At 40.6% G+C, this 13,902-nt stretch overlaps 1 protein-coding gene across 6 annotated transcripts in view; it reads left to right on the forward strand.

The window, feature by feature from the left end:
* The window catches only part of TSPAN9 (tetraspanin 9), a 275,804-nt gene that overhangs the window by 109,953 nt on the left and 151,949 nt on the right, over positions 1-13,902 (forward strand). For 2 of the 6 annotated variants that reach the window (XM_073314301.2, XM_073314310.2), the window contains exon 3: positions 13,511-13,569. The exons of the other annotated variants lie outside the window; for them this stretch is intronic. In XM_073314301.2, the coding sequence (XP_073170402.1) occupies positions 13,536-13,569 (34 nt within the window). In that variant the 5' untranslated portion in view covers positions 13,511-13,535. The remainder of the gene's footprint in view (positions 1-13,510; positions 13,570-13,902) is intronic. 6 annotated transcript variants of the gene reach the window in all.

Raw genomic sequence — 13,902 nt, forward strand, 5'->3', positions numbered from 1 at the left:
CTGTTTTTGCAAATATGTTAGATTTCTCCCTTTCTTGATAAAGTCCTGCATTCTGCCTAATTCACTCCTCCACCGAAGTCACCTTGCAGTAGAACAGGAAAGATCTATGAGATCGAGGGTTGTTTGTTTTTGCATTTGTTGTGCCTGTTCCTTTTATTAAATGTGGATTTTAAAACCCTGGCCAAGACATTAGTTAACAGATTAGAAAGGATAATTACCAAATTAATTCACACAGATCAGACAGGCTTTATGCTTTGTAGATACTCAGTTGATAGGATGAGGAAGTTGCTAATTTGCCAATTCTAGCTACTAATAAGAAATGCATTTTTTTTCTTTCTGCTCTGAAAATGCTCTTGCTTAGTTTACATATCACTGTATTGTATATCTTAAATTTGACAATGTTTCAATGCTTGCAGCTGTCATTATACAGCAGGCAAGTCAGCCATCTCCATTATCCATCTAAAGCTCTGTATCGATGGAACCTGATCTCTGCCTTTTAAGCTTTAAAATGGGGGTGGGTTGGGGCGGGTTATCAGACATTTAGTCCCTCCCACCCCCAGTTTTAGGGACTGTTGCTATTAAATTTTTGATTGCTGTTGTTGGTCTGAAAATACAGAGGACATTTCAGGTGATAGTCAGAACATCTGGTCCCAGTCCTCATCTCATTGTACTTAAATTAAATTAAAACATAAGGCTTTTATGAACTTTAAATACAAAATTAAAAGTACACTCAACATATTGAGGCCCATGAAATTTATATTCAGTGTACTATGCAGCATCCCTGGAAGATGTCTTACCTGGTTTTCCCCGAAAATATTAATGTTATATATATTAATATAAAACGTTTTTCCAAAATGTTGTTGTTTTTAGTAGTAGCCAATTCTGTTGCACTCACCACTGCTTTGAGAAATGTGCATAACTAACATTTATGTAGCTTTTTCATCCTGAAGGGTCCCAAAATGCTTTACAGATCTAACAAGTTGATTTACAAATTGTGTGCAGAGATCACTTCTCCTGCCAATTAAATCTGTGGAAACACATGGCAGCTATCCAACACTGCTTCACAGTGGTACCCAATAGCTTAGAGCAAGAAGTGTGTAAAGTTACAAGGTTTTTCCTGCCTCTTGTGAGAGTGTGAGATACAGCATAGGAGCATTTTTGTGATCCTTAGATTTCTTGTTATTTGAATGATTTAGAAAAGCTAATTAAATTTTAAATACAAGATAGACTTATAAAGCAGTGAACTGGGATAATCTTGAGGCAGACATTTGAAAGCTAAAATGCACATGAACAACTCATTAATGAGCATCCTGTTCTCTCTCTCCCCCCCCCATAGCTAGGGTATTGATGTAGTCTAAAAGATCCAATTAGAGCCCATTGATGTTTGTGAGAGCCTATATAAACACAGCACACATATTAGCTAAGGGCAAAAATTAGGCATGTGTACAGTGTGACTTGGAAGTTTGGATATTGAGCAGTAATAGGTATTGTCCGAGAGGCACTGACCTGGAAAACTGGCAGCACAAAGTATTTTGAAAAGATGAAGACGCTTTCTCAGCTCTGTTTGCACCACAGTTAACAAGTAAGCTCAGATTCAAATTATAGAACAGGTATCAAATGCCGTTCTCTTCTGAAAAGCGACTGTGCAAAAAAGGGAAAATGGCACCTTCAAACTCAACTGATCTGGTCTCTTTGAGTATTCAGAGAGCCATAGCTGCTGACTTGACTGATTTAAAATAAGCTTTATTACTGTATATTCCTGTTAACTGTACAGAGCCCCAACAGTGTGGCTCTGGGGGAGAGAGAGCTGGATTCTGTTCCGGCTCATCAAAATCAATTGTATTATGAACTAAGGTTCAATTGCAGTATCTCTGCTTATTGCATGGGGCAGAAAAAATTCAGGTCGAGTTTGAAAAAGCACCTTGTAAACAGTGCTGATTTGATCTGGAAATGAGTGACATACAGTGAACATGGGATGCCAAAATGCAATGTTTACAGTTTACACTTTTCAGATTGGAATTACCCTTTAATATTGCACATTTGAGTACAACATATTTTTAAAAAAAGAAAAATGACCGGAAGACACCTTCTTATCTTGATTTTAAGGGAGGATGAGTGGGCTAAGTTTTCTTTCAGTTTGCAGCGGAAGGGAATGGCCACATTAGTAATAAAGTTTTGTATCCTATCTTCCATACCAGTGTTCTAGAAATAATAAATAATGTACTCAAGAGTTCTGTAATAAAGTCAGAGAAGTAGAGGGGAAAAGAAATTGAGAGGTAGCTAGTGGGGAGGAGGAAATGTTGGGTTTCAGATAGGGTTGCAAAAAGAGATGATGAATTCATAATGCAGAGTGATATAGAAAGGCTGTTCCAGATGGTACGAGAAGATTCTTGTGTCGTTCTTGGCTGGATTGTTTGACAGGACAGGAAGGAGGCCAGTACCAGCGGATGGATGGGGCATGAAGGCCTATGAAGTAGGTTGGATAAAATCCATGGAGCAGTTTTGAACAAAGCTCTTTCCTTTCGCTTCAGAGGCAGTGATATCAGTGCTTAACGGTGGGTCTGCTTGATAGTAACTGAGACTGGGGATAAAAACTTACCTGGCAGTTCATATACCCTTCCTGAAAAGCTACTGGTTACCTGTCTTACTTTTAAAACTCTGAAAGACCTTTTTAGTGAAGGTGAGCTGGGCATAGATGTCAGCAGTGCTATTGGAAATAGCTGTTATCCACAGTTGCTTTTTGGTGGCACCATAATCTGGCTCTTTAGGGGCAGTATTTTACCAAATCCCCAGCATTTGCTTTCATGGGATTGTTGCTTTTTACATTTTGCTTCCAAAGCCTTTAATTTAGTTTGCCTTTTAAAAATCCACCCCGACAAAAGGCATGCAACTTTGTAAGCATTTATTAACATGTTTGATAGATTCCTCTCTATCTAAGATGAATGTGTAGTACATAGGATGAAGCAACATGTCAGTTGCTTCTGAAACAAAATGCCAGCGTCCCAATTAATTTGCAAATGGAAAATATCTTCCTTTGATGAATGTACAAAGTGCTGCTGCTAAAGGCCAATCGATATTTCATACCATAACTGCTGCATACTTGTTACATGCCTAAATGGATCAGAGAAGGTTGAATGACATAGCTTATTCCAAAATATCTATTTTTTTTCTTTTAAGCACTGCTATGAAGAATTTTAGGGAGGTTCTCAATCACTGGGCACTGACCAAACGTAATTTGGTCCTCTTGCCCCCTAGCCTCTCTGATGGTGCCATTGGCATTTTCAAAATTGAAGTGAATGTGGGCTGGGCTCTTGGAAGGCAGTCAAATGCCTGCTTCCATTCTTTACACCCTATGTTAGGCTCTGAATGCCTGGTATTGCAGCTAGCGCCTGGCATTCTCGCCAAGTGTAAATGAGTCCTCCTCAATGCAGATAAGGTCATAAAACTGTAGATTAGATATTGTAGTAATACTTCTCCATTTGAAATGGCTCATTAATTAATACACGATAAAAGTTAGATGGCTTATAGCGTGGACTAGGTGGTTCAGCTGCTACATAATTTCTATAGATTGATAGACTGCACCTTATAGAATTTTGACCTGATTTTTCCCCCTTTCCTTCTTTGTCATTTTTAAACTCTCACACCATAGTAATAAGAGTTGACAGGGTGATCATGAAGCTCCTGACTAGCAGCACTGTTATATAAACCTGCTGGATTACACTAAGAGGTTTACCTTGGTTTCATTTTTACACCATTCCTCATACCAAATAGATGAGAACCATTTAGTCTGCAGTCTTGTGAGGTGAGTAAAATGGATACAGTATCTGCCTCCTCTGGGATTCAAATTTGACTTTTCTTTGCCAAAAAGGGGAAAAAAAAAAAAAGATTTAATAGCAAGGCTGTTGCTGTACTGTCACATCCTCTGGTTAATGTCTAAGCTGACAATATCCCATGGTAATGCCGCAGAACAAGCAGGAAGATGCAAATGCCCCAATGAGATCCATTCAATAAATCTAAATAAATAAATAAAATTAAAATAAATACAGATGAGCTGGAGACAGGAAGGAAATCTGAGAGCTTGCCTCAGAGAAATGTTGCAAAACTAGGCTAAAGCTGTGGAATAGGGTTCAGTCAATCTAGCAGGATGAATGTTGGTCCCAGTGCAATGGCTTGTTTGAAGTCATTCTACATAGGGGTGCTTCAAATGTACTATTATGAGTGAAGCCTCCTTTTATGGTTCTCATCTTTTATTGTCCCCAGTCTTTACCCTGTACTTAATTTGAGTTATTCCAAAATATTCTTTGTGGCTGCAGGAACTTCTCCCTTGAAAGGAAAAGGGGAAAAAACAGTATAGCAACATAACCCATTATCACAATTGGTAGTCTCAAGAGGAAAGCCAAGGATTAACTGGGCCATGGAGACTGAATTAGCCTCATGTCTATAAAGGTTTCTGCTCCACAGCCCTGCCACAGCCATGCCTGCTACATGGACTTAGCCTATTTTGCTGAGGGCTCCTGTCTTCATGGTTGTGGTCCTGCACCTTTCACAAACGCTAAATTCACTGGATAGGTTTGGAATCTGCTGTGTACTTTGGACAACTGTGGCATGCTCCTTAAACTGAGCATATAGCCTGGAGTGAGTTTTGGCTCAAAATCGTGTCCTCACAAACCACATTTTATAAACAGTCTCTTGATTTCCATTAGTTATGCCCATCTATCTCGGATGCCATTCTCCACTCAAAAGCCAGTCAGCCTCCTCTTAAGCTGGAGGCTCTGGGCAGTGGTGGGTTAATGAGAAAGGGAGCCTCTGCTAATGCTGAAAGCGTGCTCTCCATTGCAGACGTCTCTGTTGTCTCTGTGCCAGCCCTGACGTATTGGTATTAAATGCCTCCGTTCATGGGATCACACCTGCTTACGCTTAAGTGCCAAAAAATGAATATTTGAGCAGTGAAGGAATGGAGGTTATGAAAGGAATGTGCCGGGAATTGTGTCTTTATCACAGTGCAGCTAAGCAGCTTCGAGAGAGGTGTGTTGCCTTGTAAAATTGGTTACTTGCTTGTGAAGTTATTTGTTATCGTCTTGGATCTTTCCTCCTGTGAAGACCTATTTGGTGGATTTTTTTTTTAAAAAAATTATAATTTATATTGTAACAGTACTTAGAGGCCAACCAGGTTGGAACCCCATTGTGCTAGGCACTGTACAGACCTATAGAAAATTACAGACCCTGCCCCAAGGAGCTAACACTCTGTTTTTTCCCCAGAGAACTTGTAGGACTGGCAGAACATAGGTAGGAGAGTTCCCTTGTTAACAAACTCATATTGTGCAGGTCAGGAGAAAAGAATAATCTCATACCAATCTTGCCAACTCTCTCAGTTATGGCATGAGTTTCCTGATACTTGATTTGTTTTTTAAAGCCCCAGCTCTTGGAGTCATGGGGCTACACGAGAATTTCAGCTTACATTGAAGGAAAGAAAAAAAAAAGTTAATCCCTCAAGGTTGTGGAGAAAAGTTTGAAAACATGACACCTAAAGGCTCAAAAACCAGAAGGTGAATAAAAAGAGCCAAAATATATTATTTTTTAAAATCTCAAGATTTTTAAGCCAATCTCTTGATTTTTGAGGACCTGACTTGTGATGTTGGAACACTTGGGGTTGGCAATGCTGTGGTCCACCCACCGTTATCTGTATATTCCATCTTCTGCACTGTGCACAGCTTCACCTCCTCTAATCTCTGTTTGTATGTACAGTTATAAATCATTTCTCTGCATGTACCTCTTGGTGTTGTGGAAAGGAGACAATAACTGGTGCTACATATGTATTTGCATCACTCTGCCTGCCGAGGTTTGGTTTAGCTGATGTCAGCTAGTTTACAGCAAAGCCTTGTCTTGACAACAGGGCCGCTTGCCATTTTACAATGAACACCTTTACAAGTTCACAATTAAAAGTACTGTAGCAAGTAAAAAATGCTACACATAGGGTGTAGAACTGAGACTACCAGGGTATTCCCTTGTAGGCCCCAAATTTAAGTAGCTTGTCTTTTTAAAAAAAAAAACAAACAACCTAATATTTATTGAAAGAGTACAAACTGTGAAAAGGTATTTATCAAATCTAATTAACTTCACTTGTACTAATGTAGGGTGTAGTTAGAAACATAGCTGATTAAATTAAAGTATGATTTTTAAACCTATGTCCTTTTAAAAAGGGTCTAATCTTCAATATATCAGAAAAGATTACTTTACTAATTTCAGAAGAACATACAGCAGAGATAGAAGGGGGCCTGAGATGGGTGACTGAAATGATTAGAGACATGGAGATACTTCCATATTAGGAAAGACTGAAAAGATTAGAATTGTTTAGATTAATGGAGAGATTAATAAAAGGGGATGTAATAGAGGCTTACAAAATAATGAATAATACACATTGAAAGCAGATAAAAGGAAGCACTTTTTTACATAATGCATAGTAAACCTATGGAACTCACTGCCAGAAGATAGTGAGGCCAAGATCTTGGTAGAATTTGAAAAGGATTAGCTATTTATGTGGATATGAAAACATATTCCCAGTTATGCAAGATGAGAGAAAAACAATTAGAAGGGATACAAATTCTCTTGCTTCAGGGCATAGATTAACTATTCTTCTGAAGCATCTGGTACTTTCCACTGTCAAACAGCATACCAGACTAGATGGACTAATGGTCTGATCTGTGATGGCAGCTACATCTTCCTATAGATATTACTTTCTTAAAAGCTGCTGGTGAGATAATTGATCTGGTTGCTTTAGGAATGTCATTCTAACTTTTCAATGCAATTGTTTTCTCATGCTCCCTATTGTTTCTTGTTGATTGTAACTCTTTGAGGGAGGGGCCATCTTTTTGTTCTGTGTTGTACAGTGTTTAGCACAATGCCCCTCCTCCCCCCGGCCCCACAAAACAAATAATAACGAATGAAAAGAATAGACTTTCCAGTCTATAGTTCCTGGAGGGAAATGTTGTGATGGTGAATTACATTCTAAAATCTATCTTTGAAGGGTCATTTTGGGTCTAATTTGGTTCAAAATGAGGTTTTGTTTAATTTTTTAAAAACAATTTTATACCAATAGAAATCTGTCTATGAACTGAAAATATGCAGGGTTTTTTTTTTTTTTACAAATAAAGTTCCCTGTAGTTTGCAAGGCAAACAGTGTAGCTTTCTGCTAGTGTGTGAGACTTTCAGTGTAATTGACTAGACAAGACTATAATCAAAACTGCAGCTGAGTAGTAGTCTGTTTTCATCATCCAAGTTGAGAGAACTGCGAAATGTAAACAAACAGCATAATAAGGTAAAAATAAATTGAATTTTAAAAATATGGAGTTTATTTATAATCTCAAGGCATTGCTTATGACTGAGATAAGGAAATTTGCTGATTCAATATGTAATTTTTTAAAAATTTTTTTGCACAGAGAGTAATGTAGCATTTAAGCCTGTGAAGATGATCTGAAAAATATAATGATTGGCTTAACATGAAGCACAGGGTGGTTAGTGGAAGTTTTCTCTCCTATGCTAAAGTCTGGATTGGACAGTCATAAAATGCTGGCCAGATTAGTTCAAAACAGTGTTTGATGTTTTGCCAGAAAGAGCAAGAGATTTTCAAGCATGCATATCTCTGTCCTCTGTGGAGCATTTAGAAATCTTGGATTTGCTTGGTCAGTAAATTTTCACTGATGCATAGTAATAAACCACAGTATTCATCACATTTCACTTGATTTGTGCCTACTAGAATTATCTTTCACTAGCTGCCTCAGCCTGAACACACTGATAAGTGTTTATTTGCTAATATTTTATCTGAGTATCATGGAGTGCAGCTCTGGCTGTTAGAATGTATCGGGCCATTTATTAGGTGGTGGATTATTACAACTGGTACTGAATTGAGGAAACTGGCATGCAGCTCTGCAAAATATCCTCTATTTTTAGGTTCAGACCCCTAGTCTGATCTTTGACATTCATACCCCATATATGCTCTGCATTAGCATGTCATTTCATCAGCAGCATCTGATCGCAGCAGAATAGCATCTCATGACGTTGATTGCAGATATTTCATTATCTGACTTTGAGACATGGCGACACCTCGTCTCTTATGCTGTATGTGGAGTCTGGAGTGTGAAATCAAATCCAGAACCCTAGCGTATGCTATTGGCAGCCAGTCTTCTCGAACAGAACACTGCTGACCAAATGCCATTGGATGTTTGGCACAGTGGACTATTTTCTTGTTCATGTATGGATGTTGGTGTACGTAGTGGGGACTCCATTTTAAGAGGTAAAATTGTATGTTTTGTCAATGTGAATTGTATAAATATAGTTTGTTATACAGACAAATTAGACTCCTGTACCATGAGTGGAAGGGATGAATTATGTCTGTGAGTCTGAGACACTGCAATGTTTATTTCTGGGTCTTTGTGTTATGGAAACAAATCAATTAATTCTCTCTCCAATAATCATAATAGCCATAATTTTTTAAAATGCAGTTTTCAAGTGAAGACAGCACTGATTGGAGGTGTTGGAGGCAGATAGTTATGGCACAGATCCTGGCAATGGAGTCTTCAAACTTGGAAAAAACACCTCCAGGATGAGACAGGGATTCCATGTCCATGGCTAATCAAATGCGTACAGCTTTTACTGAGACTGTCCATGAGAGGGTCAATTGTAATGGTGGCTTTTGGGATATGGACACTTGTCCATTGGGGACTGGCATGAAACCCATTGACTGTGACCCACCGAGTTTCACAGAAGCCACCAAACAGCTAGCATGACTTGGGCCAGATAATATCCAACGGAGTAGAGGTGAAGTCTCTCTTGCTGTACCCGAGCCATGTGGTCCCCATGTTGAGAAATATATTGTGGAAAACTCCAAAAGGAATTCTCTTGTTAAACAGTGGGGGAAAATTTTCTAGCAGTGGTTTTATTATGCCACATGCAGTTCTTATAACTCAGTCTGATTGTTTGTCTGTAAAATCTTTAGTTATGTTTAATATAGTTAGCAGTGTAATTTAATCTAGATGAGCTCCTGGGAGCAAGGACCTTTGCTTGTAAAGTGTCCCACACAGACTCTAGCTCTTGGTGAGTTCCAAGTAAACACTCACACACTTTGTGAAGTAAGAGGACTCTTTACAAAGGCTGGGAGGAAAGAAAGAATACAGTTATGCTAGGCACAATTGCTTTGAGGTTAGTTACAAAAGGAAAATAGAGAATTCCAAATTATGTCCCAAGGAGTCATTCGAAAAGAAAGAACAAAGCCACTCCCTCAGGGTTCCTTTGGTTTAGTATTCGAATTGCCTCTAAGCTTACTCTTGTCTGGGAGGGACATAGTCTCATAGTTCTCCCATGTCAGATCTTGCTCTTCCTCTGGTATTCTGGGCACTGCCCACTGTTCATATTGGGGACCTCTTTGTGTTGTTACCTTGTTATGCTGCTGGTCCACATCCTCTGCTGGGCTTCAGTAAGTGACAGCCTATGTGATCCTCAGAGTGAGTCTTTTCCCACCCTTAGCTCCTTGCTTGCCCTCAGCTCCTGCTGTTCCCCCAGCATTTGTGCTGCTGATTACACAACCTGCTCCTCAGTGGCTCCCCTGGGCTTTTACTCTTAGCTGTCTGGTTTATGCTACTCGGTTAGCTAGTTTACTAAACTGCCTTACATCAACCTAGCTGTGGAAGTGTCTTCACTTAAATTTGGTGCCTGCCTCTCTACACCGATTTAGTTACACCACCTCCCTGAGCACTGTAGACAAGTGGTGGGCAACCTGCGGCCCGTCAGAGTAATCTGCTGGCGGGCCGCAAGACAGTATGTTTACGTTGACCATCCGCAGGCACGGCCACGCACAGCTCCCAGTGGCTGCGGTCCGCTGTTTCCAGCCAATGGGAGCTGCGGGAAGTGGCGCAGGCCGCAGGGACGTGCTGGCCGCTGCTTCCCGCAGCTCCTATTGGCCGGGAACTGCAAACCGTGGCCACTGGGAGCTGTGGGCAGATGTGCCTGCGGATGGTCAAGGGTGGCAATTTTGCAACAGAAAAGCTTCAAAAACAGACTCCAACGAGAAACTGCTGAGCTTGAATTAATACGCAAACTAGATACCATTAACTTGGGTTTGAATAGAGACAGGGAGTGACTGGGTCATTACACATATTGAAACTGTTTCCCTATGTTAAGTATCCTCACACCTTCTTGTTAACTGTCTAAATGGGCCATCTTGATTATCTCTGCAAAAGTTTTTTCTCCTGCTGATAATAGCGCATCTTAATTAATTAGCCTCTTACTGTCTGTATGGCAACTTCCACCTTCTCTATATGTATATATCTATCTTCTTACTATATGTTCCATTCTATGCATCCGATGAAGTGGGCTGTAGCCCACGAAAGCTTATGCTCTAGTAAATGTGTAGTCTCTAAGGTGCCACAAGTACTCCTGTTCTTTTTACATTAAAGATTGTGAGATGCTCAGGTGCTACAGTGATTAGGTTCTTTTTTTTTTTTCCTTTTGGTTTTTGAGCCTTTTGGGGGTCGTTGTCTGCAATCATGAGGGCTGGAAACTTCCTTCCTTTAGTTCTGATTCTTGTACAATCACATGACTTCAGGAACTGGGGCTTTGAGAAGAACACCAAATAACTTGAAGCTTGCAATAAAATTGCAGGAGCTGGCAATTACTGGGTGTGCATCAGCCTGGAATTGTGGACTACTGCATTAGAAAGAGCTATATCGGAGCAATCTAAGTAAGTGACAGAACAAATTTCAGTTGCTCTTTAACTTACCAACACTGAGCCCCCACTCCTCCACCTCCTCTAGATTTCCTTCAGATATGCAGCACTCTTTGCTATGTATCCATACACAGACTAGTGTCCTAAATGCTCATCTTTGTGATAGGCTGGGCCTTCATTTTGAGAGCCGTGGACTGGAGTCTTAAATCTGTTTGTTCCTTTACTGTCTTCGTGCTAGACACTTGAATGTGAGTATGAAATGGATGTTTCGGTAGAAAATTTCATGATTCAGTACAATTTGTATCAGATTAATGAAACACGTAAGAGGATTCTGAATGTTTTCCATGCTGTAATTATTCAAAAGAAGGGCATCTGAGATGGTGTAGGAGAGGAGAGTGCATTTTACTGTGAGGTCACACTAACATGCAGAGGCAGCCTTAGGTGCTGCTAAATGGCCTTACTGCAGTATTTGCCAGTCAAGTCTCATTTACATGCACAATGAAGGCAAATGGCCAGTGAACACACAGTATGTTTTTAAGAAGCCACCTGATGTAACAGAGGGATGATTTTGTCAGGATAAGCAAACAGTTTGGTATAATTTATTAATCGAGCCATGCAAATGCCGAGTTGGTGTTCCAGCAGGAATAAACCAGATGTAATCTCCAGCGCTGCTGCCTGGCCTCCGATTCAAGTGGCAAAAAGACTCAAATGAACTGGAGCTTGTAAATTAATTGAGTGCTGCTAGGGCCTGATTCTGTGAGATACTGTTAGCCTTCTCCTCAGTGGGAGGAGAGACCATTCAGAAGCTCAGAGTGTTGGTGCCTTAGGCCAAAATTTTCAAATGTGGTTGCTTAAAGTTAGGCATTTACTTAAGTGGCCTAGCTTTCAGAGGTGCTGAGCTTTAGCAGTTCTCATTGGTTTCACTCAGAAATTTTGGGTGCTTAGCTCCCCTGAAAACTAAGTCAGTTATTTAGGTGCTTAAATATAGAATCAGGTGGCTAACGATTGGGGCGCAAGTGTGAGACTATTGGCTTTAGTAATAAACAGAAGAATAAAATGCTTTTGGGTTTGCTGCAAATCACAAATGCGTAAACATCTCACCATGCTTGCTGCTTTTTTATACCTGCCACAAATTATTCCCAGCCATCAGAGCCTTCCGATGAGATGTCAAAGGTGTTCTATAAAGATGTGAACAAAACATGAACTAAATATATTTCTCTGTGTTGATTGCCCTAAATAACAAGAGGTATAAAGTAAACAATCAACTTAATGTTTACTTAAATCCAGTTTCCCCTTGTTTCTTTCCAAGTTGTGTTGGACAGTTCCATTCTTCTGACCATCCCAACCCCTGTCCTTCTGTGATGTCACCACAGGCCCTTCAGTCGTGGGGGAAAATGGGAGCTAGCCTAAAGTGGGATCAGAAAAAAGTTTTTAAAATATATATCTTTATAGCATGGCTTAATTCCATATGGTATACAATAATATTATCAAAACCTCCACTTATCTGTCTAGGCCAGCTGCACAGTCCAGCAAGGCTGAGTGCTACTAGGTTAGCTGTGACAGCACAGAACTGTGCATTGTGACACATGCAGCAAAGCAAAACTCACCAGTCTCCATTTCAAGGGGGACTCCAGGATTTATATTAAACAAAAAACACCTCCTATATTGTTTATTATTAAGGCTGCAAGTCTGTCATGGAAGTAGAAGATTCCATGACTTTCCGTGACCTCCGTGATTTCTGCAGTGTCTGGTGGTGGCTCAGGGGCTGCCCGACCTGGTGTGGGAGGGGAAGGGGATTGGGAGGTGCCAGGGGGCGCTTACCTCAGGATGGGGGGGCTCCCTGGCTCCAACTGGCATTGCCCTGCAGTTCCTCCTAGGTGGAGGAGCCAGGGGGCTCCACGCTCTGCCTGCAGGCCCCACCCCCACAGCTCCCATTGTCTGTGGTTCCCGGCCAATGGGAGCTGTGCAGCTGGTGCTTGTGGCGGGATTAGCATGTGAAGCCCCCTGGCCCCTCTGCCGCCTAGGAGCTGCAAGGACACGTGGAGCTGGGTAGGGAGCCTCTGTTAGCCCTGCAAACCTCCACCCCACAGCACCAATGGGAGTCCCGGGCCACCTCCCCCAGCACCCGTGCCACTCCCAGACCCACCGCCCCGCCGAGCATCCACGGCACCCCGCCCACATTTTAGTTAGGGGTATATAGTAAAACTAATGGATGGGTCATGGGCCGTGAATTTTTGTTTACTGTCCATGACCTGTCCATGATTTTAGTAAAAATAGCTGTGACTAAAACGTAGCCTTATTTGTAATTGGTATGGTGCTGAATACCTCATCTAACTCTTAGCATTTATAATATAATATAATATAGAGAACTTCTCATGAGTAGATCTCAAAGTTTTACAAAGGAGGTCAGTATCATTATTCCCCATTGTACAGATGGGAAAACGGAGGCACAGAGTAGTGAAAAAAATTGCCCAAAGTCAACCAGTGGGCCTGTGTGAGAGCTGGGAGTAGATCCCAGATCTCCTGACTACCAGTCTAGTGCCATATCCATTAGATCACACTTCAGTACACAAAATTATATTTGCTTAGCCTGTGATCAGATCTGCAAGGATGACCCTTTGCATTGATGCCAATCATTACTGACTTCAGTGGGGTTCTGTGCAGGTCCAGGGCTTTGCAAAGAGAGTTGCAAGATTGGGGAATTAATATGCGTTTATGGTGACAAGGTCAAATTTAAGTTACTTTTAAATAATATACTTTGAAGTCTCGTAATATTTGGTGTTTTTCTTAAAGCCCCAGATCATGGAGTCATGGGATCATGAGAGAATCTGAGCTTTCATTAAAAAAAAAAGGTAAATTTCTAGTCATTGTTGAGAAAACCTTTAAAACATGAACCATGAAAAACTTAAAAATCAGAAGACAAATTAAAAAAACCCATCCAAATATAGTATTTTTAAAAAGCTTATGATTTTTAACCCAATTTCATGATTTTTGTATACTTGGGACTGGCAATACTCCTGCATGAATGTATGACGTTTAAAGGTAGGGTAAATGATACAAGGATGGAAACAATTCCACATGAGGAAAGTACTGGAGGTCGCAAGGGGAAAGCCTTCCTGTACCCTTGTTAAAACATATACTGATTTATATTTTCCATCGTGTTGTGTAGTGTAGGAGCAAGGCAC

Source organism: Lepidochelys kempii, chromosome 1 (genome assembly GCF_965140285.1).
Source record: "Lepidochelys kempii isolate rLepKem1 chromosome 1, rLepKem1.hap1, whole genome shotgun sequence".
Lineage (NCBI taxonomy): Eukaryota > Metazoa > Chordata > Testudines > Cheloniidae > Lepidochelys > Lepidochelys kempii.